Source organism: Chiloscyllium punctatum, chromosome 32 (genome assembly GCF_047496795.1).
Source record: "Chiloscyllium punctatum isolate Juve2018m chromosome 32, sChiPun1.3, whole genome shotgun sequence".
In the NCBI taxonomy this organism is placed as follows: domain Eukaryota; kingdom Metazoa; phylum Chordata; class Chondrichthyes; order Orectolobiformes; family Hemiscylliidae; genus Chiloscyllium; species Chiloscyllium punctatum.
The window spans coordinates 13,952,763-13,978,775 of NC_092770.1; the positions used below are offsets into that span (position 1 = coordinate 13,952,763).

A 26,013-nucleotide genomic window follows, 5' to 3' on the forward strand; every position below is an offset into this window, starting at 1 on the left:
TTTCTGCTTTTGTCCCTTTTCCTTTATATGTAGATGTAGTTTTCCTTTCTTATTCCAACTATTTATTAAATTCCTTTCAAATTTTTTGACAATCATTCAAGATGAATTTTTTTCTTATCTGAAGCAGGTCCGGGCATTACTCTTTAAAGAATGCTCCATTTGTTTTCCATGAAAGTATTGGTAAGCCATCCCTCTGCAATGCGAGCACTTGAATATTTCCCTTCTCTCTTTTAATTTATAAATCATGATTTGAATTTAATAGAGTATCAAGTTTTTTTCTTAAACTTGATCATTCTATGTTTGACTTGAAGCAATTAAATGATTTCACAGGTTCTAGACATGTCTGTCTGAAAAAAAATAAAAAAGGTTCACGATAGATTTAGTAGTAACATGCTCAACTTCACTATAATTGATTTTAGTACAGTTGATAAAGACCAACCTTATAGCCATTGTACTTACCATGTTAACATCCACTTGTTGAAAATGGGTTAAAATACATTACAGTTCCTTAACGAGATATTTATGCTAAAGGAGCCCAATCAAGGAAACGCCCAGCAGTGCTTTAACACAGATGCCTCTTTAGTGCATTTATTACATTGATTTAGATTTACAGGTAAGAAATTTTGCATTGCACCTTTAAACCATAATCCAAAAAACATTACATTTCTTCTCACAGACACTGTGCACAAAAATTTAATAAACTGTATTTTCCCTCAGACCTTTGTTGTCAATTTGCAAAGCCTACTTCAGTTCCAAAGTATTGGTTGGGAAATGGGTCTTAGGGTAGTTTGGTTATCACTCATTTCCACACTACTGAAGGTCAATTTCACCCCTTTATTTCAAATTTTGGTGAGATAAATATACTTTGACAGAAGCAATGGCCCAGATTTTACTGTCAAAGTAACAGACTAACTATTCTTCTCATTATTTACGCATATATGTCACATAGCAAATACAGTTGAGAAGCATATGCATAGTCAATGTCAATACCTTAAAACTGCTGTCCAAGATAATTTCATGAAAGTGTTTCACAATTGCAATGCAATCAATGTGCTTATTTGCACAGTAGATGCAAACTAAAACTGGTCATAAAGTTAATTCTTGTCATTACAAATGTAAATATCTCTTAAAGTATCTAATAACAGTCAAAAATTGCCATCCAAGATCCTCAGCGCTGATAATTAACAGTTAAGTGTGGAATTGTATTATTTTAGGCATTAATTGTTCAAGGTTTTAAAAATATAAAATTTCATTTAAAAAAGGCATTTTCGCTGGTCTCTCCTCTCTAAATCCAAGCTTTTTTGCTCCATCTTAGCTGACATTAAATTCATCCAGTAATTTACACTTCCTTTGCCATTGTTCCTTTTTTCCTCAATCCTTCAGCCTCGTTAATTAAGGAGACATAGTTGCTTGTCTTGTTAGCTTGAGCATCAGGTGCCATGTTTCCCTCATCTACAGAATCATCAACTATAAATTCCAGCTATTTGGCATACAAAAAGGAAAACCTAAACATTGAAGAATAAGTCTATCCAACAACTGGTGCCATTAGAAAATTTGTTACAGCAAAAGCTGGGCCATTGTTTAAATGCTTTCAACCCCCATTCACACTGGCTCTTGGAAAAACTAAAGCTTATAAGATGTACACACCTTGTAAAGTGGATAAAATATTTAATATGACATTTTTATGCATGTTTTCATCATGTTAAGAAATAGATGAATAAACTCATAATAGGGAGAGCCTTGTGCAAAACCCTGCTCAAACTAGAAAATAATTGACTGAATCTGCACATTTAGTAATGTTCAAAAATAGTCAAATGTGTACTATTCAACATGTACATAAGTTATTAAATAATAGAGATCTGATTTTAAAAGGACAATATAACTGGAGCTTCTACATGCTAAAATGTTTCATGCAAATTATACAGCTTCTCAATTAAAAAAAAAGTCAATTCTAAATAAGATTCATGACAAAAGCCATAGATCATTTCTGTTCAGACAAGTGTAAAAAAAAAGGAAAAGCAAAACCTTCTGGTCACACATTTCGCTTTGTTTAGCACTTTTAGTCCTTTAAGATGAGTTTTAAAACACAACATTCGGTTGATAAGAAATGTGATGTGATGCATGGCAGTCTCCACGTCAAAAACAAAGCTCAACAGTTTTGGTCGGTTAAGAACAGCAGCCTCCACTGCTCTGTTGTTGGGGTTCATCATCAACTATCTGTACACCTCTTCTTGTGTTTGCAGATTGGCCATTGCCATTACCTTTTGCCCTTTCTTCAGCTTGGGCTGTTTCTATCATTCCTGAAAATAGGTCAAAAACAAAACTTGGAGAACTGCAGATGCTGGAGATCAGAGTCAAACAATGTGGTGCTGGAAAAGCACAGCCGGTCAGGCAGCATCTAAGGAAAGGAAGAGTCAACATTTCAATCATAAGCTCTTCATCAGGAATGAGGGAGTGGCCCAAGGGGGTTGAGAGATAATGGGGAGAGAGGAAGGTACTTGAGAATGTGATAGGTAAGTGAAGATAGGGTGAAGGTGATAGGTCAGAGAGGAGGGTGGAACAGATAGATGGGAAAAAAAATGGACAGGTTCAAGAAGGCAGTGCTGAATTGGAAGGTTAGATCTGGGATAAGGTGGGGAGAGAGGAAATGTGGAAACTGGTGAAATCCACATTGATCGCATGTGGTTGGAGGGTCCCAAGATGAAAGATGAGGCGTTCTTCCTCCAGGCATCAGTGTTTAGAGTTTGATGGTGGAGGCGGCCAAGGGCATGCAAGGATACCTTGCCCCACAGCCCATCCCCTCCATTTATCTCTCAGCCCCCTTGGGCCACCCCTTCATTCCCAATGAAGACCTTGTGCTCAAAATATTGACTTTCCTGCTCCTCGGATGCTGCCTGACCAGCTGTGCTTTTCCAGCACCACAACTCTTCAACAAAAGTAAAACTTGTTCAGTCCAAAAAAAAGGAAATAACATTGAGTCTATATTTTAAAAAGAAGTTTAAATACAGTTTACACACTTTTTGCACTTTGATTTAGAAGATCGTGAAAGCTATGAAGGTACAGAAGAGACTGAGTACTGTATTGCTATCAAAGCCTTATGTCTTGCACTCATCAGATAAGCAACGTAAAAATCTCAAAGGGAATGACAACTAACACTGCATGAGGAGAGGGTGCAGATTAGTTGGTAATTGGCACCAGTTAGTAAAGACATTGCCATACAGAATGTACCAAGGAACAGTTAACTAACCAGCTTTTGTTTAAATTCAAACGAGGCACATCAACTGATTTGCCCAGGCACGAAGACAGGTTAGGAAAATGTATTTTTTTACAAAGTAATGAGTTAGAATGCTTTATTAGAAATTGTTTGAAGTGAAATTCATATGAAAGGATACTGGATGTGAAGAAAATAAATCTTAAAGAGTAAGGGAACAGGACTAAATAGATTGAATTGTGAAATTAACAGACTGAAAACATTTACTGAAAACAAACTGTCAAAGTGGATAAGGGGATGTGTCAAAAATTTGTTGCCACATTTAAAACAGCCATTCAACATTTCTATATGTCTAATAAGATGTGCTAAAAAAGTGACATTAGGAAAATAACTTCAGTTACTCTTCTGTAACATCCAATTAAATTGAATATCTACCAAGAAGAACGTTCTTTTTCCATTTTGCATCAGATGTTTGAATCACTGATGATACATGCAAAGAGTTCTTTATTACTTCTAACAATTAAATTGAATTTCAACACTTTTAACCAAACAGTTAACATCCACTATGCTATAATTAAGAGGCAAAATTTTACCTACTTTTACAAAGGTCAAGAAATAGTTCTTCAATTCCCTTGTTCAACTTAGCCGACGTATGGAAGTGTTTTGCTCCAACTGATTCAGCGTACCTGTACAAATATCAGTTAACATCCAAGTTTTAAATTAAGGCTGATTTTGCAATTCAATTAGTGCAATGAGAGAAAAATAGAATGTTTGTGCACTTACACCTCTGCTTCTTCAACTGATACATGACGATCCTTTTCAAGGTCTAATTTGTTACCTGATAAAAGAAGCACATAAACATTAGAATCACAGGTACTAGGCTTTCAAATTGGTTAGAATATACAAACAGCATTCTAATCTTCCTCACCAAGGCCAATGAGTTTTAAATCAGGATCAAATTCTATTTAATGCAAGATTCTGCAATTTCAACCATTCCATCAACTTTTTACTGAAAACCAAAAACTTTGCTCATTAAATCAAATATACATGAGTGTATTCTCTGAACATTTATTTAACTAAAATCCATATTCTTACATATCTAAGTTCTGGAAATAATACAGTACATACAGAAAAGTTTTGGAATTTCAACAATCAAAATTTGTGAGAAGATTTGTAGCTCGGGTGCTCGTTGTTGTGGTCCTGTTTGCCGAGCTGGGAATTTGTGTTGCAGACGTTTCGTTCCCTGTCTAGGTGACATCCTCAGTGCTTGGGAGCCTCCCGTGAAGCGCTTCTGTGATGTTTCCTCCGGGTGCCAGGAGCCGCTTCACAGGAGGCTCCCAAGCACTGAGGATGTCACCTAGACAGGGGACGAAACGTCTACAACACAAATGCCCAGCTCGGCGAACAGAACCACAACATTTCAACAATCCTAAAGCGATCTGGTCATTTCCAACAATCTTGGTTTATGTTTAGACCAACTACATAGAAATTCAATGATCTCTAAATCAACATCAAAATAATGCATTCTCTGATCAGAATCTAGTTTTTTTTTTCAGGAGTCTGGTCTTGTGCAACTTAGCTATTGCATTTCCTACAATAATAGCAGTGACTACAGTTCAAAAGTAATTTATTGATCTTCGGGTACCTGGAGACAGCTGGTGGTTGTGATAGTTGCTACCTAAATGTCTTTCACAGCATTCAATTGCTACATACACACTTCTTAAGGATCTTAGCAAGATGCTGAGAGACAGTACCGCTTGGTTTAGGTGTCTAAACCCAGGTGTCACAGTGTCAGAAAAAGGGAAGGGCCATTTAGTACTGAGATGAAGTGAAGCTTAAGTATTTAAAGAGTTGTGAATTTTTGGAATTCTCTATGCAGAGAGCTATGGATGCTCAGTCATGGAGTTTATTCAAGATAGAGATCATTAGATTTTTGGGTATTTAAAGGATTTGGGAATAATCCAATAGGAAGTTGAAGTAGAAGATCAGTCATGATCAGACTGAATGGTATGGTAGGCTCAAAGGAGCCTTTACATGCTCTTGATTGAGATAACGTATGTTTACATTGGCCCAGCAAGTTTTGTGCCAGTTGTTTCCAAGATCAGTGAAAACTAAGCCTGTTGCCTTTCTCGAATCCCCAGAGCCCACAACCATGTTCTATTTCAAATTTTTCCCCACTTTTTCCTTAAAAGATCTGTTAGTGCAGTGGTTTCTAGTTCAAACATTACCTTTAGCAAGGCACTCAGCATTCCAATAATTCTCTCTGTAAGATATTTCTGGTAACCTCTTTTCTTACTCTTTTGCAACAATTTAAAAACACGTCTTCTTGTCACCTCCCCTACCACAGGAAATATCATCCCTTCAAAACAGTTAACTTGGAGATATAAATTTTCCTCCAAGCAACTTCCAATTAATATTTTTGATCTCACCAAGATGAAATACAACAAAGCAGCAATGTAGACTTTCAGACTAGGACAATGTCCCTTACAGGCAAAACTTCAAACTTTGGGTTTGCACTAGTAGCATAACTGAATTTTAAATTGCATCTTACTCCTCAATAACACATCCAACAAGCTAAACCATTGATACTTTAAATCATAGATATGTGACATGTGTGACATCATATGTGACATCACTTGACCACTGAAGTTATTCTCTGGTATCATTTTCCAAATTAGATGTCCTGAATTATTTACTATTTGGACCCAGGTTTGGTGAATTCAACAAACAACATAAATGAAAATGACTGCAGTATATTTATAAGTGTACAGATAATTACATTATTATATTTGATGTTTAAGACAATGATCTTAAATCACTCCATAAGACATTACAGTTTCAAACAACTTTTAGCTGAAGTACGAAACAAAACTCACTCAGGACATATTGTCAAATAGCTGATCACAATCTTGTGACTAAGATGAAGTTTATAAACTGAGTTTTTGTTTCTGGCCTTTTCAAAATACAAATCCCATGATCGTTTTGGAATTCTAACACTTAGACATTAGTCTCATGCATTGATAAGATGGAACTCATGACAGTTATCACTGTTTTGTAAATTTAGTTTATAATAACTGTGACAAATTACTGGAAAAATAAGGCCAAAACTCTACGTATAGAGTCATAGAGTTGTACAGCATGGAAACAGACCCTTTGGTCCAACTCTTCTGCACTGACCAGATATCCTAAGGTGATCTAGTCCCATTCACCAGCATTTGGCCCATATCCCTCTATACCCTTTCTATTCATGTATCCATTTAGATGCTTTTTAAATATTATCATTGTACTTGCCTCACCATTTCCTGTTGCAGCTCATTCCAAAAATGCACCAGCCTCTGCATGAAAGCATTGTCCCTTTGGATCCTTTTAAATCTTTCCCCTCTCACTTTAAATCTATGCCCTCTAATTTTGGACTCCCCTCCCTTGGGGAAAAGGCCTTGTCTATTAATGCTATTCATTCCCCTCATGGTTTTATAATGCTCTACAAGATCACCTCTTAGCCTCTCCCTATAGTTCAAACCCTCCAATTCCTTGTACATCTTTTCTGAACCCTATAAAATTTAACATCTTTCCTATAGCAGGGAGACCAGAATTGAACCTTGTATTCTAAAAGTGGCCTTACTGGTATCCTGTACAGCTGCAATATCACACCTCATCAATCGAACAGTCACAGATGCATCTGACCACAATAGTAGTGGTAGGAGTAAACACTGCATAGTCCTTGCAAAGTCCTATCATCTCTGTTGAGGATATCCTCTGTTGTTCTGTGTGACATTATCAACCTGCTAAATGGGACAGTTTTTGAACACACCCACCAACTCAAAACTGGGCTACCATGAGGCACTGTTTGCGATCAGGCAGCAGTATTGTATTCAACAACAATTTAAAACCTCATGACTTGGCATATTCCCCAATCCATCACAACCAGCAAGCTAGAAAATAAGCCGAATACAAGAAGAGTGTGGGACAGCATGCAGGAGCAGCACCAGTCATGCTTTAAAAAAATCAGGTGTCAACCTGGTGAAACGCTAAATACCTGAGGTAGCATACAGTAAAGAATGCTAAGTGATCCCACATATAACGGATCAGATCTAAAGCTCTGCAGTCCTGCCACATTCAGTCACGAATGGTAATTAACTGGCAGGAGTTGGAGATTCCACAAATTACTGTATCCCCAAGGATAGGGAACTAGCATGTCATTGCAAAAGACAGGTGTGAAGTATTTGCATGCATCTTTCACCAGAGGTGCTGAGTGGGGGACCCATCTCAGCATCCTCCAACACTAGTGCTGAAGACTTGTGCTCCGGAACTAGCTGCGCTCCTGTCCAAGCTGTTCCAGAACAGTTATAGGCATCTATTTGGCAATGTGGAAAGTTGTCCAGGCATGTCCTGAGCACAAAAAGAGGGTCAAATATAACCTGGCCAATTACTACTCTATCAGTCTGCTCTTGAACAAAGTGATGGAAGGAGTTACTACAGTTCAATCAAGTGAACTTTCAAAGAGTCACCTGCTCAATGTTGATCAGTTTAGGTTGCACCAGGGCCACTTAGCTCTTGACCTTATTACAGGCCCAGTCCAAACACAGACAGAAGACCTGAATGCCAAAGGTGAAGTGAGAGTGACTACTATTGACATCAAGGCAGCATTAGACCAAGTATGTCTTCAAGGAACCCTAATAAAACTTTAGACAATGTGAATCAGTAAGAAACTCTCCACTAAGTGGAGTCACATCCATTCTAAGCTCAGTAGTGAGGACATTTGCTGATGATTGCATGATGCTCAGCACTACTCACAAAAAATTTACATTTCGGGCAAAAGCCCTTCATTAGAATTGATGAAGGGCTTTTGCCCGAAACGTTGATTTTCCTGCTCCTCGGATGCTTCCTGACCTGCTGTGCTTTTCCAGCACCACTCTAATCTAGACAACATTCAGATCTAGGCTAATAGTGGCAAGCAACATTTATGTCACTTAAAAGGAGGGCATGACATCTACAGCAACAGAGAATGTAATCCCTTGACATCCAAAAGCATTACCGTCTCTGATTACCCCATGATCAACATCCTGGAAGATTATCATGGACCAGAAATTGAATTGGATCAACATTATAAATGCTGTGGCTACACAAGCAAATCACAGGTTACAAACTGTCCCGCCAGTCCCTGTCCAAAATCTACATGGCAGAAGTTCGGAGTGAGAAAAAATACTCTCCATTTTCCTGGATTGGTGCAGCTCAAACAACACAAGAAGCTTGATACTAATCAGGACAAGGTAACCTGCTTGATTTGCACCATAACTGCCACCATCAACATTTGTTTCCTGCATCACTAATGCACAGTGGTAGTAAGGGAGCACACTGTTTACCAGATGAATTATAGTAATGCAACAAGGCTCCCTTTACAGCAATTTCCAAACCTGTGACCCCTACTACCTAGGAGGATAAATGCAGCAGATTCATAGACATGCCACAACTGCAAGTTTCCTTTTAAGCCACACACCACCGTAACTCGGAATGTGCTAGTAAAGTTAAGGCATTGACAGGAGGGCGATATTTATTCTCCGTAGAACATTTAACAAAATCATAAATGGAACTGTAAGAATTATTTAAAATTTCACTCAAAATAGCACATGAGGGAAATCTTCAATACTGACTTTTAAAATACAGGATGTTTGTAAAAGTTTTGGGAAAAATATTTCGCTGACATAAAACACAATCTTTTAATCATTTAACTTAAATGCTCCAGGATAATCTTATCCTCATATAATACTAAAACAAAATCATATATCTCAATGACCAGGTTTTTGGCTAGAAGGTTCTATAGTTATATAAATTCGAAGTTAAGGTAATGAGATGTTTAATTTAATGGCATCTAGCATTCTTATCACTCCATATGATCAGTTTGCCAAAGAAAAAAATCAGGTTGATTTTAAAATAGCTTACTGAAGTCACATGCCTTCATTTTAACAGTGATTTTTAAATCATAGATAGTAATTGGGTTTTCCAGGCCTTGGAAAACTCAGTAGGTAAAAGAAAGCGAGAGGAATAGGATTCATGAAATAACTGCATTTACATTATAGCTTATGCGGTAGGAAGATGAGGGCATCTTCCAAGTGCAATAAGTTACCAGATAAACCTCTACATTCTCAACCCACTCTCCTCCATCTTCATGATTCTTCAGCCCCACACCACCATTAATTTCCGCCCCCCGCCCCCTTCAGTTATATCTCCTACACCAGTGTCTTCACCCCTCCACCAATTAGACCTTCGAGAGCACAACAGCTGCAGTCTTGTGATGTAGTCTGTTTGTTGGAGAACCTAGCAGGTTGGTTTTTGGTAGGAAACCTAGAAAGAAAGAAGTCAAGATTTCCTGATCTCCAAACATCACACTTACTCCTGACCCACCCAATGATAATGTAATATGCATCCAAGCTAAAATTCAAATCTTTATTTTAGAACAATATCAAATTCTGAAACATTATTCAACTCAAGATTATCATTTAAAAACAAAATCATTTACTAGCAGATGAGATGAACACTTACCTACAATGCATAAAGAAATATCATTTCCTAACATTTTCCGCAATTCTTTCACCCAATTTTTCACCTAAAAAAGCATTAGATTTTGTAAGTATTAGTGCATAGTTTCTTCATTCACAATGCACATAAAAAAACCTTTATCATCCAAGCGTCAGCTGTGGTAAATTTGAGGGTTAGGTCACACTCCAGAACTTTAACACAAAACTCCAGACTGCAGCTCAATGCAGCACTGAGGAAGTGCTACATTGTTAAAGCTGTCATCTTTTGGATTAGACTTTAAGCCAAGTCCTCACCTACCCTCTTAGATGGGCGTAAGAAATTCGTCTGTACTGTTTTGATGAACAGCAGGGGATTTATTTTAATGTCCTGGCCAATTGTTCACTCAATCAACACCTGCCCCCCTCCCTAACTCTGGTTATCATACTGCTGTTTGAGAATTGCCATGTGCAAATTGATTGTTCAATTTAATAAATTACAACAAATATGACACTTCAAAAAATAAAGCATTTAAGAACATCTGGAGGTTGTGAAGTTCTGAAGCTTTCTTCGTGGAATATTTAATTTGTATGCCAAATGTTGCCCTATCATTTCTCTCACAAGTCTTCAACGATCAAAGGGAAGGGATTAGGAAAGCTAAATTTTCAAGATACCTTTTAGAAAAATTCAATTAGGAAAATTGATTTCTGGATTTTTGTTCAATTTCAAGATGAAAACAATCATAGGAAAAGGGTATAAGAAAAATGCTTGTTCCAGACAAGAACAATTCACTGAATTGTGCAAGAAGAGCGTTATATAGAGAGCATAGGCTTAAGGTGAAAAGGGGAAAATTTAAAAGGGACCAGAGTAGCAGCTTATTCACACAGAGGGTGGTGCGTGTATGGAATGAACTACCAGAGGAAGTGGTGAAGGCAGGTACAATTACATCATTTGAAAGGAACCTGAATAGGTGCATGAATAGGAAGGGTTCAAGAGGGATATGGGCCAAATGCTGGCAAACATGACTAAAACAGTTTACGCTACCTTGTCAGCATGGATGAGTTGGACCGAACAGTTTGTCTCTCTGCTCTATGGATCAAGTAATGAGTGATGACATAATTTTTTTTCCACTTGTTACTGCCCTGGCATGAGCCAATTTATAACTTCAAACTAATAAAGACTACAAGATTTCACAAAACTTAAATCGAAGTACTATATCTTTCCATTTCTCTTCTGTAACATTCAACTTAGTATGAGCTATACTGTGTCATTATGGAAAACTGTAACCATGCAGTTTTAAGCTCAATTGCATCTTCATGCCTGAATTCTTTAAGAACTCACCTTCTGAAATGAGTCTTCATCTGTGATGTCATACACTAATATGGCTCCATTAGAATCTCTGTAATATATCGGACCCAAAGCATGGAACCTTTCCTGACCTGCTGTATCCTGGTTTGGAACACAAAGGTTTGTTTTCATAATTACTTTTAATTCCACATTAGCAGAACATACAACGATTTCTATTGATATGGGACTAATAAAAAGTTCTAATTCTTCACAAATGGGCAAATAAAAATGCAAGGTGTCTCAAGAAGTCAAGAGACTAACTCTTTGCAATGGATTTGGAGGAGACTTAAATATAGAGAGAGATGTAGAAACAAAGTGTTGTCATGAAGAGCACTAAGATAACTGCAGGGACTGACAGTTGCAAGGTAGTTAGAACTTGGAACATTTTGAGTGTATGGAAACTAGCACAGGTCTTTCACAAAATACCAAGAAAAATACAGTTATCCTCCAAGCTATCTCCCATCAATTGAGATCAACTGCAAGGTCTGGGAAAATATGGATCATTTTCTATACATTTGGAGCCCTCCTCTTCATAAAGGCAGACATACATAATGAAGTTAATCATTGCCTCCAACATGTCAGCTCACCTAGTCTCGAGAAAGTGAGGACTGCAGATGCTGGAGATCAGAGCTGAAAATGTGTTGCTGGAAAAGCGCAGCAGGTCAGGCAGCATCCAAGGAGCAGGAGAATCGACGTTTCGGCATCAGCCCTTCTTCAGGAATGAGGAAAGTGTGTCCAGCAGGCTAAGATAAAAGGTAGGGAGGAGGGACTTGGGGGAGGGGTGTTGGGAATGCGATAGGTGGAGGGAGGTCAAGGTGAGGGTGATAGGCTGGAGTGGGGTGGGGGCGGAGAGGTCAGGAAGAAGATTGCAGGTTAGGAAGGCGGTGCTGAGTTCGAGAGATTTGACTGAGACAAGGTGGGTGGGGAGGGGAAATGAGGAAACTGGAGAAATCTGAGTTCATCCCTTGTGGTTGGAGGGTTCCCAGGCGAAAGATGAGGTGCTCTTCCTCCAACCGTCGTGTTGCCATGGTCTGGCGATGGAGGAGTCCAAGGACCTGCATGTCCTTGGTGGAGTGGGAGGGGGAGTTGAAGTGTTGGGCTACGGGGTGGTTGGGTTGGTAGGTCCGGGTGTCCCAGAGGTATTCTCTGAATGTTCCGCAAGTAGGCAGCCTGTCTCCCCAATATAGAGGAGGCCACATCGGGTGCAGCGGATGCAATAGGTGATGTGTGTGGAGGTGCAGGTGAATTTGTGGTGGATATGGAAGTGTCCCTTGGGGCCTTGGAGGGAGGTAAGGGGGGAGGTGTGGGCGCAAGTTTTGCATTTCTTGCGGTTGCAGGGGAAGGTGCCGGGAGTGGAGGTTGGGTTGGTGGGGGGTGTGGACCTGACGAGGGAGTCACGGAGGGAGCGGTCTTTACCAACACTTCCCACCTCGACCTCAAGTTCACCTGGACCATCTCAGACTCCTCACTCCCCTTCCTAGACCTTTCCATTTCCATCTCGGGTGACCGAATCGACACAGACATTTATTATAAACCAACCGATTCCCACAGCTACCTAGACTACACCTCCTCCCACCCTGCCCCCTGTAAAAAGCCTTCCCATATTCCCAATTCCTTCGTCTCCGCCGCATCTGCTCCCAGGAGGACCAGTTCCAAAACCGTACCACCTAGATGGCCTCCTTCTTCAAGGACCGCAATTTCCCCCCAGACGTAGTCGATGATGCCCTCCACCGCATCTCTTCCACTTCCCGCTCCTCCGCCCTCGAGCCCCACCCCTCCAACCGCCACCAGGACAGAACCCCACTGGTCCTCATCTACCACCCCACCAACCTCCATGTCCAACGTATCATCCGCCGTCATTTCCGCCACCTACAAACGGACCCCACCACCAGGGACATATTTCCCTCCCCTCCCCTATCAGCATTCCGAAAAGACCACTCCCTCTGTGACTCCCTCGTCAGGTCCACACCCCCCACCAACCCAATCCCCACTCCCGGGACCTTCCCCTGCAACCGCAAGAAATGCAAAACTTGTGCCCACACCTCCCTCCAAGGCCCCAAGGGACACTTTCGTATCCACCACAAATTCACCTGCACCTCCACACACATCATCTATTGCATCCGCTGCACCCCATGTGGTCTCCTCTATATTGGGGAGACAGGCCGCCTACTTGCGGAACATTCAGAGAACACCTCTGGGACACCCGGACCAACCAACCCAACCACCCCGTAGCCCAACACTTCAACTCCCCCTCCCACTCCACCAAGGACATGCAGGTCCTTGGACTCCTCCATCGCCAGACCATGGCAACACGACGGTTAGAGGAAGAGCGCCTCATCTTCCGCCTGGGAACCCTCCAACCACAAGGGATGAACTCAGATTTCTCCAGTTTCCTCATTTCCCCTCCCCCCACCTTGTCTCAGTCAAATCTCTCAAACTCAGCACCGCCTTCCTAACCTGCAATCTTCTTCCTGACCTCTCCACCCCCACCCCACTCCAGCCTATCACCCTCACCTTGACCTCCTTCCACCTATTGCGTTCCCAACGCCCCTCCCCCAAGTCCCTCCTCCCTACCTTTTATCTTAGCCTGCTGGACACACTTTCCTCATTCCTGAAGAAGGGCTGATGCCCGAAACGTTGATTCTCCTATTCCTTGGATGCTGCCTGACCTGCTGCGCTTTTCCAGCAACACATTTTCAGCACTGTCAGCTCATCTATCCAGGATCTCAAACCCAAAACTAATGACATGGTTTACCAAGCAGTAATGACCCCCTCGTTCCTGACTGTATTCATTGGACACTTTATTAACCTACAACAGGCATCTCAAAACATTACAGAAATATTACCAGTGCTGCATTCATAGAATCCTCCAAATCCAGGGACAGGAAATGGAATCCTCCAACAACAGCACCCTTCGAAGCTAGCACAATCAGCATTGAGGCACTAATCATTCAAGAGCAACTTCACTTGGGAAGTCATCCTTGTATCTAACTTCTGTTTTCTAAAGCAACTGCTCAACTCTGAATTCAGTTGTGGCAGAAGACACTTAGGAAGACAGCGGAAACACATTTTAGAGATGCCCTTATTTAAGATGTCCTTGTCTTGTAACCAACCAAAATGGACAGCATTTATTTGGGAAGGTGCTGACCACAGAAAGACTTTGACAAGAGCAGACAGATGTTGAGACCTTGCATAAAGTACACAAACAGGAAAACACTCATCAGCCCAACCCTTCAAGCACCACCTGTCCCACATGTGGCAGTGCCTGAGGATCATTCATCAGCCATCTCATAACTCACTGAACCACAGTAAGAGCAAGTTATCGTCAATCTCATAGGACTGCCCAGAAGAAGATAGGTCTGTATGAGAAAGGACAGAAACAGCAGACTTTTAGATGTGGCATTGACAGTCAGTGGAGGATGGAAAGGTCAGCAAAGAAAACAAATAATTTTCAAGCCTGTAAATGGCAAAGTCATGAATAGTTTGAGCTGAGATAGAGGCCAAAAATACAATGTAAGTAAGCCATCTTCATGAATTTTGAAATTCGAAATCACACTGAGCATATCAAGATTTTAAACTGTTTCACTCAACTGACAGTGGTAAGTGGGGTTTGTAGGGGTAGAGTATGTCGTGGAACTTAAAAGTGAATAGTTTTTGTGTTTGTGACATTGGCTAACCAGAAGAAGGAAATCATCAAGGCTCGCTAGCACAGTGGAGGCCACAGAGGTCGAAAAATACAGCTGGAAAGCATCTGCAAATGTTAATGCAGCTCTTGGGCTTACAGATAATGTTGTCAAGAGCACCACATGTGGAAGAAAGAGGACGCATGCAAATCTTTAGGGGACAATGAAGATAAACTTCTGGAGAAACAGACAGAAGCAATTGCTGAAAACACACTGCTTATGGTGTTCCACTAGGTGGGAATAGAACCATACAAGGACTTAATTAAATCAATATTTTGATTAGATTAGATTAGATTCCCTACAGTGTGGAAACAGGCTCTTTGGCCCAACCAGTCCACACCAACCCTCCGAAGAGTAACCCACCCAGACCCAATTTAGCATGGCCAATTCACCTGACCTGCACATCTTTGGACTGTGGGAGGAAACTGGAGCACCCGCAGGAAACCCACGTAGACACGGGGAGAATGTGCAAACTCCACACAGACAGTCACCTGAGGCTGGAATCGAACCTGGGACCCTATTCATGTGAGGCAGCAGTGCTAACCACTGAGCCACCGTGCCGCCCATTTTGGGAATAATTATAAATGAAGTATGTTTCAAATAGTTTGTAAAATTGATAAAAATGAGGACGACTATTACAGCAAAAACAATTCATTAAATTTTCACTTTAAGAAAAATTCAGATAAAAGGAAAAGAAAACTGATTCATACATAATATTCAAAAATGCTTCAGCCGACTTATAGTTTTATAAACTTTTAAAAGAAAATTATGGGTGCAAATGTAGCACTGCTACAGAATCAGTTCTGTTCATACAGATTTTGCATCTAAAGCATAGATTCAATCTGAAACTTGAATGAAAGCTGAATATGGAGAAAGTGAGGACTGCAGATGCTGGAGATCAGACCTGAAAATGTGTTGCTGGAAAAGCGCAGCAGGTCAGGCAGCATCCAAGGAGCAAGAGAATCGACTTTTCGGGCATGAGCACTGAAGAAGGGCTCATGCCCGAAACGTCGATTCTCCTGCTCCTTGGATGCTGCCTGACCTGCTGCACTTTTCCAGCAACACATTTTCAGGTCTGAAAGCTGAATATCACAATAACAAAGCGGAACAAAAATTTCCTCTTCACTGGGATTGGTTCATGTTTTAACAACTATTTTACAATTAATGTGTTAGTGGAAAATAGGGCTTATACCACATAAACTCTAATGTCAATAAATTTTTTTCAATGTTGTGATCAAATTAATTTCACAAATTTGAATACTTACCCAAATTGCAATATTTACTCTTTTGCCTCCGATATTCAGTTTTTTGGTCAAGAATGATGCCTAAAAATGGACAAAGACAACGTGTGGAACAGCAGATCTTTGGTGCAAAAGCTATTACACAAAGAATATTTAAAAAAGCAATAGAATAATATTTACTTTTTAAAAAGTGGAGTATATCTGATGTTTCAAATTTTGCATCTTTAACATCAACAATAAACAGTTACCTGAATTTACAGACAACAAAACAACTCAGCGAGTGAAAAAAAATCACTGCACAGAAATAAAGCTGGCTTGGAGTAGACCCATTTGAAGTATCAGCAGCACTTTTCAATGACATGGAGTCATAGAGTCACAGAGATGTACAGCATGGAAACTGACCCTTCGGTCCAACCCGCCCATGCCAACCAGACATCCCAACCCAATCTAGTCCCACCTGCCAGCACCCGGCCCATATCCCTCCAAACCCCTCCCAATCATAACAAGTTAGATTTCAAATATTTGGTCCACTATTTCCAACTACCTGCATTTGGTGCTCAAGTAGAGAATGGAGCAGTTGTCAAGTTCCAAAGATTAGCAACCACAGCTTGTGGAGAGTAGCATTCAATTTAACAAATTCTAATTTCAGCCAACAGGTATTGCAATCTTAATTCTGATGTGGAGGTGTCAGTGTTGATCTGAGGTGGACAAAGGTAAAAGTCACACAACACCAGGTTATAGTCCAATAGGTTTATTTGGAAGTACAGTACTAGCTTTCAGAGCACTGCTCCTTCATCAGGTAACCAGTGGGGCAGGATGATAAGACACAGAATTTATAGCAAAAGATCACAGCTTCATGTAATTAAAACCATATATAAAACAGCAATCCAAGCTTGTTTAATATATCATTTTAATTGCATGACACTGTGATCTTTTGCTATAAATTCTACCTTATGATCCTGCCCCACTGATGAAGGAGCAGCACTCTGAAAGCTAGTACTTCTAAATAAACCTGTTGGACTATAACCCGACAGTGTGCAATTTTTAATCTTAATTCTACCAATCTACTCCCTTTGTTCTGCTCTATGACCTACATAGAGTTATAGCGACGTAAAGCATGGAAATAAACCTCTTCGTCCAACTTGTCCATGCCTACCAGATATCCGAAATTAATCGAGTCCCATTTGCCAGCATTTGGCCAATCTTCCACTAAACTCGTTCTATTCATACACCCATCCAGATGCCGTTTAAATGTTGTAATTGTACCAGCCTCCATCACTTCCTTTGGCAGCTCGTTCCATACATGCTCAGCTCTCTGTGTGAAAAACTAGCCCCTGACCTCCTTTATAAATTTTTCCCCTCTCACCTTAAACCTATGCCCTCCAGTTTTGGGCTCCCTATCCTGGGGAAAAGACCTTGGCTGTTCACCCTATCCATGCCCCTCGTAATATGAGCAATGAAAAGATCAGTTATGTTATAAATTAGTGCTGATCTAGATTGGCTCTCAATTCAACAAAACCTCTATTTTAACATTTTCATTCTTATTTGAAATCCCTCCACAAGCTCTCACCCTTCCAACTTCTGCTCGCCTGTCAAGCTTCAGCGTTTTCCTCACTTCTCAAATTCTCACTTTTGCATATTCCCAATTTTCATTTCTTCAGATGTCTTGGCTGTTAAGCTCTGGAAATTCCATTCTATCTAATTCAATATTGTACAAATGATATTCTCCTTTCAGATGCTGTCCACAACTCCTTCAAAACTTCTTGACACCTCTCGCAAAAAAACCCATTAAGAATAAGTTGTAGGAGCAGAAGTAGTCCATGCAGGTCTGCTCCACCATTTAATGAGATCATGGCTAATGTGACAGTCCTCAATTCCACATTCCTGCCTATTGCCCACAACTGGTTCAAAAATCTGTTTATCTCAGCTCTAACTATACTTAGGAACCCAGACTCTGCAGTCCTTTGTGATAAAGGTTCCTAAAGATTCTACCACCCCACCCACCAATCCCACATTGAGAATCTACCCCCTGGTCCGAGACATTCCCACAAGGGGAAATAACTTCTCAACAACTGTTGTGTCAAACCACTAAAAATCTTGTTTCAATAAGGTCACAACTCATTCTTCCAAATTCTAACAAGTACAGACCCAACCAACTCAACCATTTGTCATAAGAAAATTTCTCCATACCAAAGATTAACCACGTGTGTCTTCTCTGGACTGCCTCCATTGTGAGTATATTTTTCCTTAGTTAAGGAGACCAAAGCTATTCACAATATTTCAGGAGTGGTCTAAATAGCTCATTTTATGCTTTCAGCAAGATATCTCTATTTTTATATTTGATCCTTGACCTTGGAAATTACTGTTGCACTGTCAACCTTCCCTTCATCTCAAAATGTCCTGAAGCATGTTGTCACTTTCCAAATCCAGGCTTACCTTTCCCTGAACTCCACATCTGAATCACATCAATCAGGTTTCCTACTACAGGTTTTCAACTACTGTTATAGTATCAAAACTGCTTTTATCAACTTCACAAATTACAATTTGTGAAATTTCATCCTTGTCCTTCTCAATCTCTCTGCATCCTTGACATTTGAATACACTATTGCTCTGCTGTCATCCAGCGGAGTACTGTCACTGCAAAACTCTTTTTTTTTGTGTCTCTCTGTCTAATCAGTGCCAGAGAGTCACGAGCAATATCTTCTCTTCCAGATTCTATGTTATGTCCGATTTCTCCTAAGGATCTATGCTTAGCTCCATCCTGTTTCTCAACCATTTTCTGCTTCTTAGTGACATCATCCAAAGCCATACTATCAGTTTTCACACACACAATGACAATATACAGCTTTATCTTCGCACCACCACTCAACTTTCCACTAAATTGGAAATTGTGGGCGGCACGGTGGCACAGTGGTTAGCACTGCTGTCTCACAGCGCCAGAGACCCGGGTTCAATTCCCGCCTCAGGCGACTGACTGTGTGGAGTTTGCACGTTCTCCCCGTGTCTGTGTGGGTTTCCTCCGGGTGCTCCGGTTTCCTCCCACAGTCCAAAGATGTGCAGGTCAGGTGAATTGGCCATGCTAAATTGCCCGTAGTGTTAGGTAAGGGGTAGATGTAGATGTAGGGGTATGGTGTGGGTTACGCTTCGGCGGGGCAGTGTGGACTTGTTGGGCCGAAGGGCCTGTTTCCACACTGTAAGTAATCTAATCTAAATTATCAGGCTGGTTATCTGACATCCAATACTAGATGAATCTTGAGGAGACTAAAGCCATTGCTTTCTGCTCCCTGGCTATTGACTCCATTTCTTTCCATGTAAAAAATGGAACATTAAGCCAGCCTATTTGCAACCTTAGTGTTGTGTTTGATTCTAAGATGAGTTTCTGACTTAGAGTCATAGTCATAGAGATGTACAGCATGGAAACAGACCCTTCAGTCCAACCCGTCCATGCCGACCAGATATCCCAACCCAATCTAGTCCCACTTGCCAGCACCCAGCCCATATCCCTCAAAACCATTCCTATTCATATACCCATCCAAATGCCTCTTAAATGTTGCAATTGTACCAGCCTCCACCACATCCTCTGGCAGCTCATTCCATACACGTACCACCCTTTGCGTGAAAAGGTTGCCCCTTAGGTCTCTTTTATATCTTTCCCCTCTCAACCTAAACCTATGCCCTCTAGTTCTGGACTCCCGAACCCCAGGGAAAAGACTTTGCGTATTTATCCTATCCATGCCCCTCATAATATTGTAAACCTCTATAAGGTCACCCCTCAGCCTCTGACGCTCCAGGGAAAACAGCCCCAGCTTGTTCAACCTCTCCCTGTAGCTCAGATCCTCCAACCCTGGCAACATCCTTGTAAATCTTTTCTGAATCCTTTCAAGTTTCACAACATCTTTCCGATCGGAAGCAGACCAGAATTGCACACAATATTACAACAGTGGCCTGACCAATGTCCTGTACAGCCGCAACATGACCTCCCAACTCCTGTACTCAATACTCTGACCAATAAAGGAAAGCATACCAAACGTCTTCTTCACTATCCTATCTATCTGCGATTTCACTTTCAAGGAGCTATGACCCAGCACTCCAAGGTCCCTTTGTTCAGCAACACTCCCTAGGACCTTACCATTACATGTATAAGCCCTGCTAAGATTTGCATTCCCAAAATGCAGTACCTCGCATTTATCTGAACTAAACTCCATCTGCCACTTCTCAACCCATTGGCCCATCTGGTCCAGATCCGGTTGTAATCTGAGGTAAGCCTCTTCGCTGTCCACTACACCTCCAATTTTGGTGTCATCTGCAAATTTACTAACTGTACCTCTTATGCTCGCATCAAAATCATTTATGTAGAGGGCCCAGCACCCAACCTTGTGGCACTCCACTGGTCACAGGCCTCCAGTCTGAAAAACAACCCTCCACCACCACCCTCTGTCTTCTACCTTTCAGCCAGTTCTGTATCCAAATGGCTAGTTCTCCCTGTATTCCATGAGATCTAACCTTGCTAATCAGTCTCCCATGGGGAACCTTGTCGAACGCCTTACTGAAGTCCATATAGATCACATCTACTGCTCTGCCCTCAATCTTCTTTGTTACCTCATCAAAAAACTCAATCAAGTTTGTGAGACATGATTTCCCACACACAAAGCCATGTTGACTATCCCGAATCAGTCCTTGCCTTTCCAAATACATGTACATCCTGTTCCTCAGGATTCCCTCCAACAACTTGCCCACCACCGAGGTCAGGCTCACTGGTCTATAGTTCCCTGGCTTGTCCTTACCACCCTTCTTAAATAGTAGCACCACGATTGCCAACCTCCAGTCTTCCGACACTTTACCTGTAACTATTGATGATACAAATATCTCAGCAAGAGGCCCAGCAATCACTTCTCTAGCTTCCCACAGAGTTCTTGGGTACCCCTGATCAGGTCCTGGGGATTTATCCACCTTTATCCATTTCAAGACATCCAGCACTTCCTCCGCTGTAATCTGGACATTTTGCAAGTTGTCACCATCTATTTCCCTACAGTCTATACGGTCTATATCTTCCATAACCTTTTCCACCGTAAATACTGATGCAAAATATTCATTTAGTATCTCCCCCATTTTCTATGGCTCCACACAAAGGCCGCCTTGCTGATCTCTGAGGGGCCCTATTCTCTCCCTAGTTACCCTTTTGTCCTTCATATAATTGTAAAAACACTTTGGATTCTCCTTAATTCTATTTGCCAAACCTATCTCATGTACCCGTTTTGCCCTCCTGATTTCCCACTTAAGTATACTCCTACTTCCTTTATTCTCTTCTAAGGATTCACTCGATCTATCCTGTCTGTACCTGACATATGCTTCCTTCTTTTTCTTAACCAAATCCTCACTTTCTTTAGTCATCCAGCATTCCCTATACCTACCAGCCTTCCCTTTCACCCTGACAGGAATATAATTTCTCTGGATTCTTGCTATCTCATTTCTGAAGACTTCCCATTTTCCAGCCATCACTTTACCTGTGAGCATCTGCTTCCAATCAGCTTTTGAAAATTCTTGCCTAATAACGTCAAAATTGGCCTTTCTCCAATTTAGAACTTCAACTTTTAGATTAGGTCTATCCTTTTCCATCACTACTTTAAAACGAATAGAATTATGGTTGCTGGCCTCAAAGAGCTCCCTCACTGACACCTCAGTCACCTGCCCTGCCATATTTCCCAAGAGTAGATCAAGTTCTGCACCTTCTCTAGTAGGTACATCCACACACTATATCAGAAAATTGTCTTGTACACACTTAAGAAATTCCACTCCATCTAAACCTTTAACACTATGGCAGTCCCAGTCGATGTTTGGAAAATTAAAATCCCCTACCATAACCACCATTTTATTCTTACAGATAGCTGAGATCTCCTTACAAGTTTGTTTCTCAATTTCCTTCTGACTATTGGGGGGGGGGGGGGGGGGGGGGGGGTCTATAATACAATCCCAATAAGGTGATCATCCCTTTCTTATTTCTCAGTTCCACCCAAATAACTTCCCTTGATGTATTTCCAGGAATATCCTCCTTTAGCACAGCTGTAATGCTATCCCTTATCAAAAATGCCACTCCCCCTCCTCTTATGCCTCCCTTTCTATCCTTCCTGTAGCATTTGTATCCTGGAACATTCAGCTGCCAGCCCTGCCCATCCCTGAGCCATGTTTCCGTAATTGCTATGATATCCCAGTCCCATGTTCCTAACCATGCCCTGAGTTCATCCAGATATTACTACCCTTGAGGACCTCCTTTTTAAATTTCTACCTCACTCTCTGTAATCTCCCTACAGAGTCTCAACCTTTTCCCTTCCAATGTCGTTGGTTCCAATGTGGACAATGACCTCCTGTGCCCCCTCTTCCCCATGAGAACATTCTGCACCCTCTCTGGGACATCCTTGTGGTCACCAAAATCACCTATCCCAACCTCTGGAACAGCATGCAACTTTACCCACTTCATTTGCTGGTGGAAACTCCATTCATGTCTTCATTATCTCTAGACTCGACAATTCCAATTGTTTTCCTGGCAGATTTTCCAACTTCTACCCTAACTTGAAGTCATCCAAAATTGTGCTTCCTGTGTTTTAACTTGCTCAAACCCCCTGTTTCCCTATCACCTCTTAGCTCACTAACATACACTGGTCTCAGTCAAGCAATGTCTCAATTTGAAAATTCTCAGCCTTGTATCCAAATCCCTTCACTTCCTTATCCTTCCCTTTATTGGTAACCTGCTCCAGTTCCACAATTCTCCAAAATATCTATGCACATCTAATTCTATCTCGCATGCATCTCAATTTTAAACTCTGCATAGTGGTAGTCATGTCTCCAATTGTTGGGTGCCAAGTCTAGAAAGCACTCTGCTTCTCTACTTTACTTTCCTCTTTTAAGACACTCTTTAAAAACCTCTAACTAAGCTTTTGATTATCTCACTTAACATCTGCTTAAGTAGCCTGATTTCATTTTTTTTAATTTCAAAAATATACTTTATTCATAAAATACTTTAATGGTCTGTACAGTTGGACATGCCATACATATGTAACATTCCATTTGTTTGCATACCGAAAACAGAGTAATCATTCCTATTTACAGGTCGGTACGATTACATTTTTAGCTGAGGCGTCAACAGAGCCCAAATGACTGCGTGGGCCCCCTGTTCTTCTTTAGGCAGGCAGATGTTACATGGTGGTCTTTCCCCATCGCGCCTTGGCGGCAGCTGCCCCAAGCTTCAGCGCGTCCCTCAACACGTAGTCCTGGACCTTGGAATGTGCCAGTCTGCAACACTCAGTCGGGGTCAACTCCTTCAGCTGGAAAACCAACAGGTTTCGGACCACCCAGAGAGCGTCCTTCACAGAGTTGATGACCCTCCAGGCACAGTTGATGTTCGTCTCGGTGTGCGTCCTGGGAACAGGCCGTAGAGCACGGAGTCCCGCGTCATGGCGCTGCTTGGGACGAACCTCGACAAACACCACTGCATTCCTCACCAGACTTCTTCTGCGTAGGCACATTCCAGAAAGAGGTGTGACAGTCTCGTGTCCCCCCCCACCCCCACAGCCGCTTCGAGGGCAGCATGCGGTGCGGCTGAGAGTCCACGCATGCATAAAGGATCTCACAGGCAGAGCCCTTCTCACCACCAGCCAAGCCATGTCTTGGTGCTTGTTGGAAAGTTCTGGCGATGAGGCATTCTGCCAAATGGCTTTGACAGTCTGCCTTCTCCTTTTCCTGAAGGGTCTCAAGGACACTACGTGCTGACCACTTCCTGATGGACTTGTGGTCAAAGGAGTTTTTCTTCATAAACTTCTCCACGAAGGACAGGTGATAATGAACAGTCCAACTACTCGGAGCGTTCCGCGGCAGCAAGGCCAGACCCATCCTTCGCAACACCTGGGACAGGTAGAACCTCAGTACGTAGTGACACTTGGTGTTTGCATACCGGGGATCCACGCACAGCTTGATGCAGCCACACACAAAGGTTGCCATCAGGGTGAGGGTGGCATTGGGTGTATTTTTTCCCCCGTTGTCCAGATCTTTGTACAGCGAGTCCCTTCGGACCCGGTCCATCTTTGACCTCCGTATAAACTAGAAGATGGCCCGGGTGACTGCAGCGGCACTGATTTCATATTTTGTTTTATAATGCTTCTGTGAATTGTCACAGACATTTTATTACTTTAAGAGCACCATATAAGTCAATGCTGTTGCAAATGATGGTTTACTCCACTGCTCCAAGCTACTTGCATCTTTGGTCGTCTGTTGTAATAGCTACTCATGTAGCTAAACATATGGTAAATGTTTCAGTGAAGTACCTTGGGATGCTTTACAATATAAAAGATATCCTGTGGTTCATGAAAAGTGAGTTACGAATATGCAAACTGGAGGCAGTTCAAACCTCTCAATTTCAGAGAATTGATGACATTCAAATTAAGTATACTGTCAATGCATATTCAAACCTTTTGGCCTTTTTGTGAAAGCTTTGCAAAGACAAAGAAACTTGACCTCAATTCCTTTAAAACAAGGAAACGAAATGGCATTTATTTTGACTAGAAAGTAAAAAAAAAATCCGGAATCAATTAATCAACAGAAGAAGATGAACACATCGTCTCAATTTGGAACAGAGCTGTTCATTCATTGTTGTTGGGTCAAAATCCTGGAACTCTCTTCAAAACAGCATTGTGGATGTGCCTACACCCCAAGGACTTTGTGCGGCAACTCACTATCACTTTTGCTGGGACAAATACAGGAGCCAATGACACCCACATCCCATGATTGAATAAAGAAAGCTCACAAGTGCAAGAACCTCTCTTCTGCACACGATTATTAAAATACATCCATCTTAATCTTTAACTATATTACTGACAAAGGCTATGGCCAAAGTGGATCACTCGACAGAAAACAGGAAGTTTCATTTTTAACATCAAATTTGAATGAACGGAAAAGAGACAAGCACAGCTGTGTCTTCTAATAAATTATAGGAAGCTTAATAACACTAAAATCAAGCATCTAAAAAATGAATGTTACTTCTGGTAATATACTCAAATACCAGAGAAGCTACATACAACATATAACAGAAAAGTACAGCACAGAACAGGCCCTTTGGCCCACGATATTGTGCTGAGATTTAATCCTAATATAAAATATAGTAACTTAACCTAAGCACCCCTCAACTCATTGCTATCCATGTGCATGTCCAGCAGTCTCTTAAATGTCCCCAATGACTCTGCTTCCACCAGCACAGCTGGCAACACATTCCATGTATACACAACTCTCTGCGTAAAGAACCTACCTCTGACATCTCCTTTATACCTTCACCTTAATATCTTTGAGGCATCTATGTACTTGCACACCCAGATCCCTCTGTTCCTCCACACTACCAAGAATCCCATCTTTAATCCTATATTCAGCATTCGAGTGCGACCTTCCAAAATGCATCACTTTGCATTTATCCAGGTTGAACTCCATCTGCCATTTCTCTGCCCAGCTCTGCATCCTATCTATGTCGTGCTGCAGCCTGCAGTAGCCTCTATACTATCAACGACACCTCCAATCTTTGTATCATCTGCAAATTTACTAACCCACCCCTCAACTTCCTTGTCCAAGTCATTTCTAAAAACTACAAAGAGCAGAGACCCAAGAACAGAGCACTGTGGGACCTCGCTCAACACTGACCTCTAGGTTGAATACTTCCCATCCACAACCACTCTCTGCCTTGTCAGTCAGCCAATTCTGAATCCAGATAGCCAAATCTCCCTGTATCCCATACTTCCTGACTTTATGAATGAGCCTGCCATGGGGAAGCCGATCAAATGCCTTGGTGAAGTCCATATACATCGCATCCACTGCTCGACTGTCGTCGACCTGTCTTGACATCTCCTCAAAGATCTGAATAAGATTTGTGAGACATGACCTGCCCCTCACAAAGCTATGCTGACTGTCTTGAATCACGCTATGCTTTGCCAAATAGTCATAAATCCTATCCCTCAGAATTCTTTCCAAAACTTTGCTGACCACA

The 26,013-nt window shown here is 41.5% G+C and overlaps 1 protein-coding gene across 3 annotated transcripts in view; it reads right to left on the reverse strand.

Annotated features, from left to right (window-relative positions):
* Positions 1-561: 561 nt before the first annotated feature.
* LOC140457902 (ras-related protein Rab-21) overlaps positions 562-26,013 on the reverse strand; it is a 44,198-nt gene continuing 18,746 nt past the window's right edge. For 2 of the 3 annotated variants that reach the window (XM_072551668.1, XM_072551669.1), the window contains 6 exons: positions 16,020-16,079; positions 11,066-11,173; positions 9,752-9,815; positions 3,995-4,049; positions 3,809-3,897; positions 562-2,300 (listed from right to left, as the gene is read on the reverse strand). In XM_072551668.1, coding sequence (XP_072407769.1) covers positions 2,167-2,300; positions 3,809-3,897; positions 3,995-4,049; positions 9,752-9,815; positions 11,066-11,173; positions 16,020-16,079 — 510 coding nt within the window. In that variant the 3' untranslated portion in view covers positions 562-2,166. Of the gene's footprint in view, positions 2,399-3,808; positions 3,898-3,994; positions 4,050-9,751; positions 9,816-11,065; positions 11,174-16,019; positions 16,080-26,013 lie in introns of all 3 variants that reach the window. The other variant, XM_072551670.1, reaches the window with a different exon arrangement.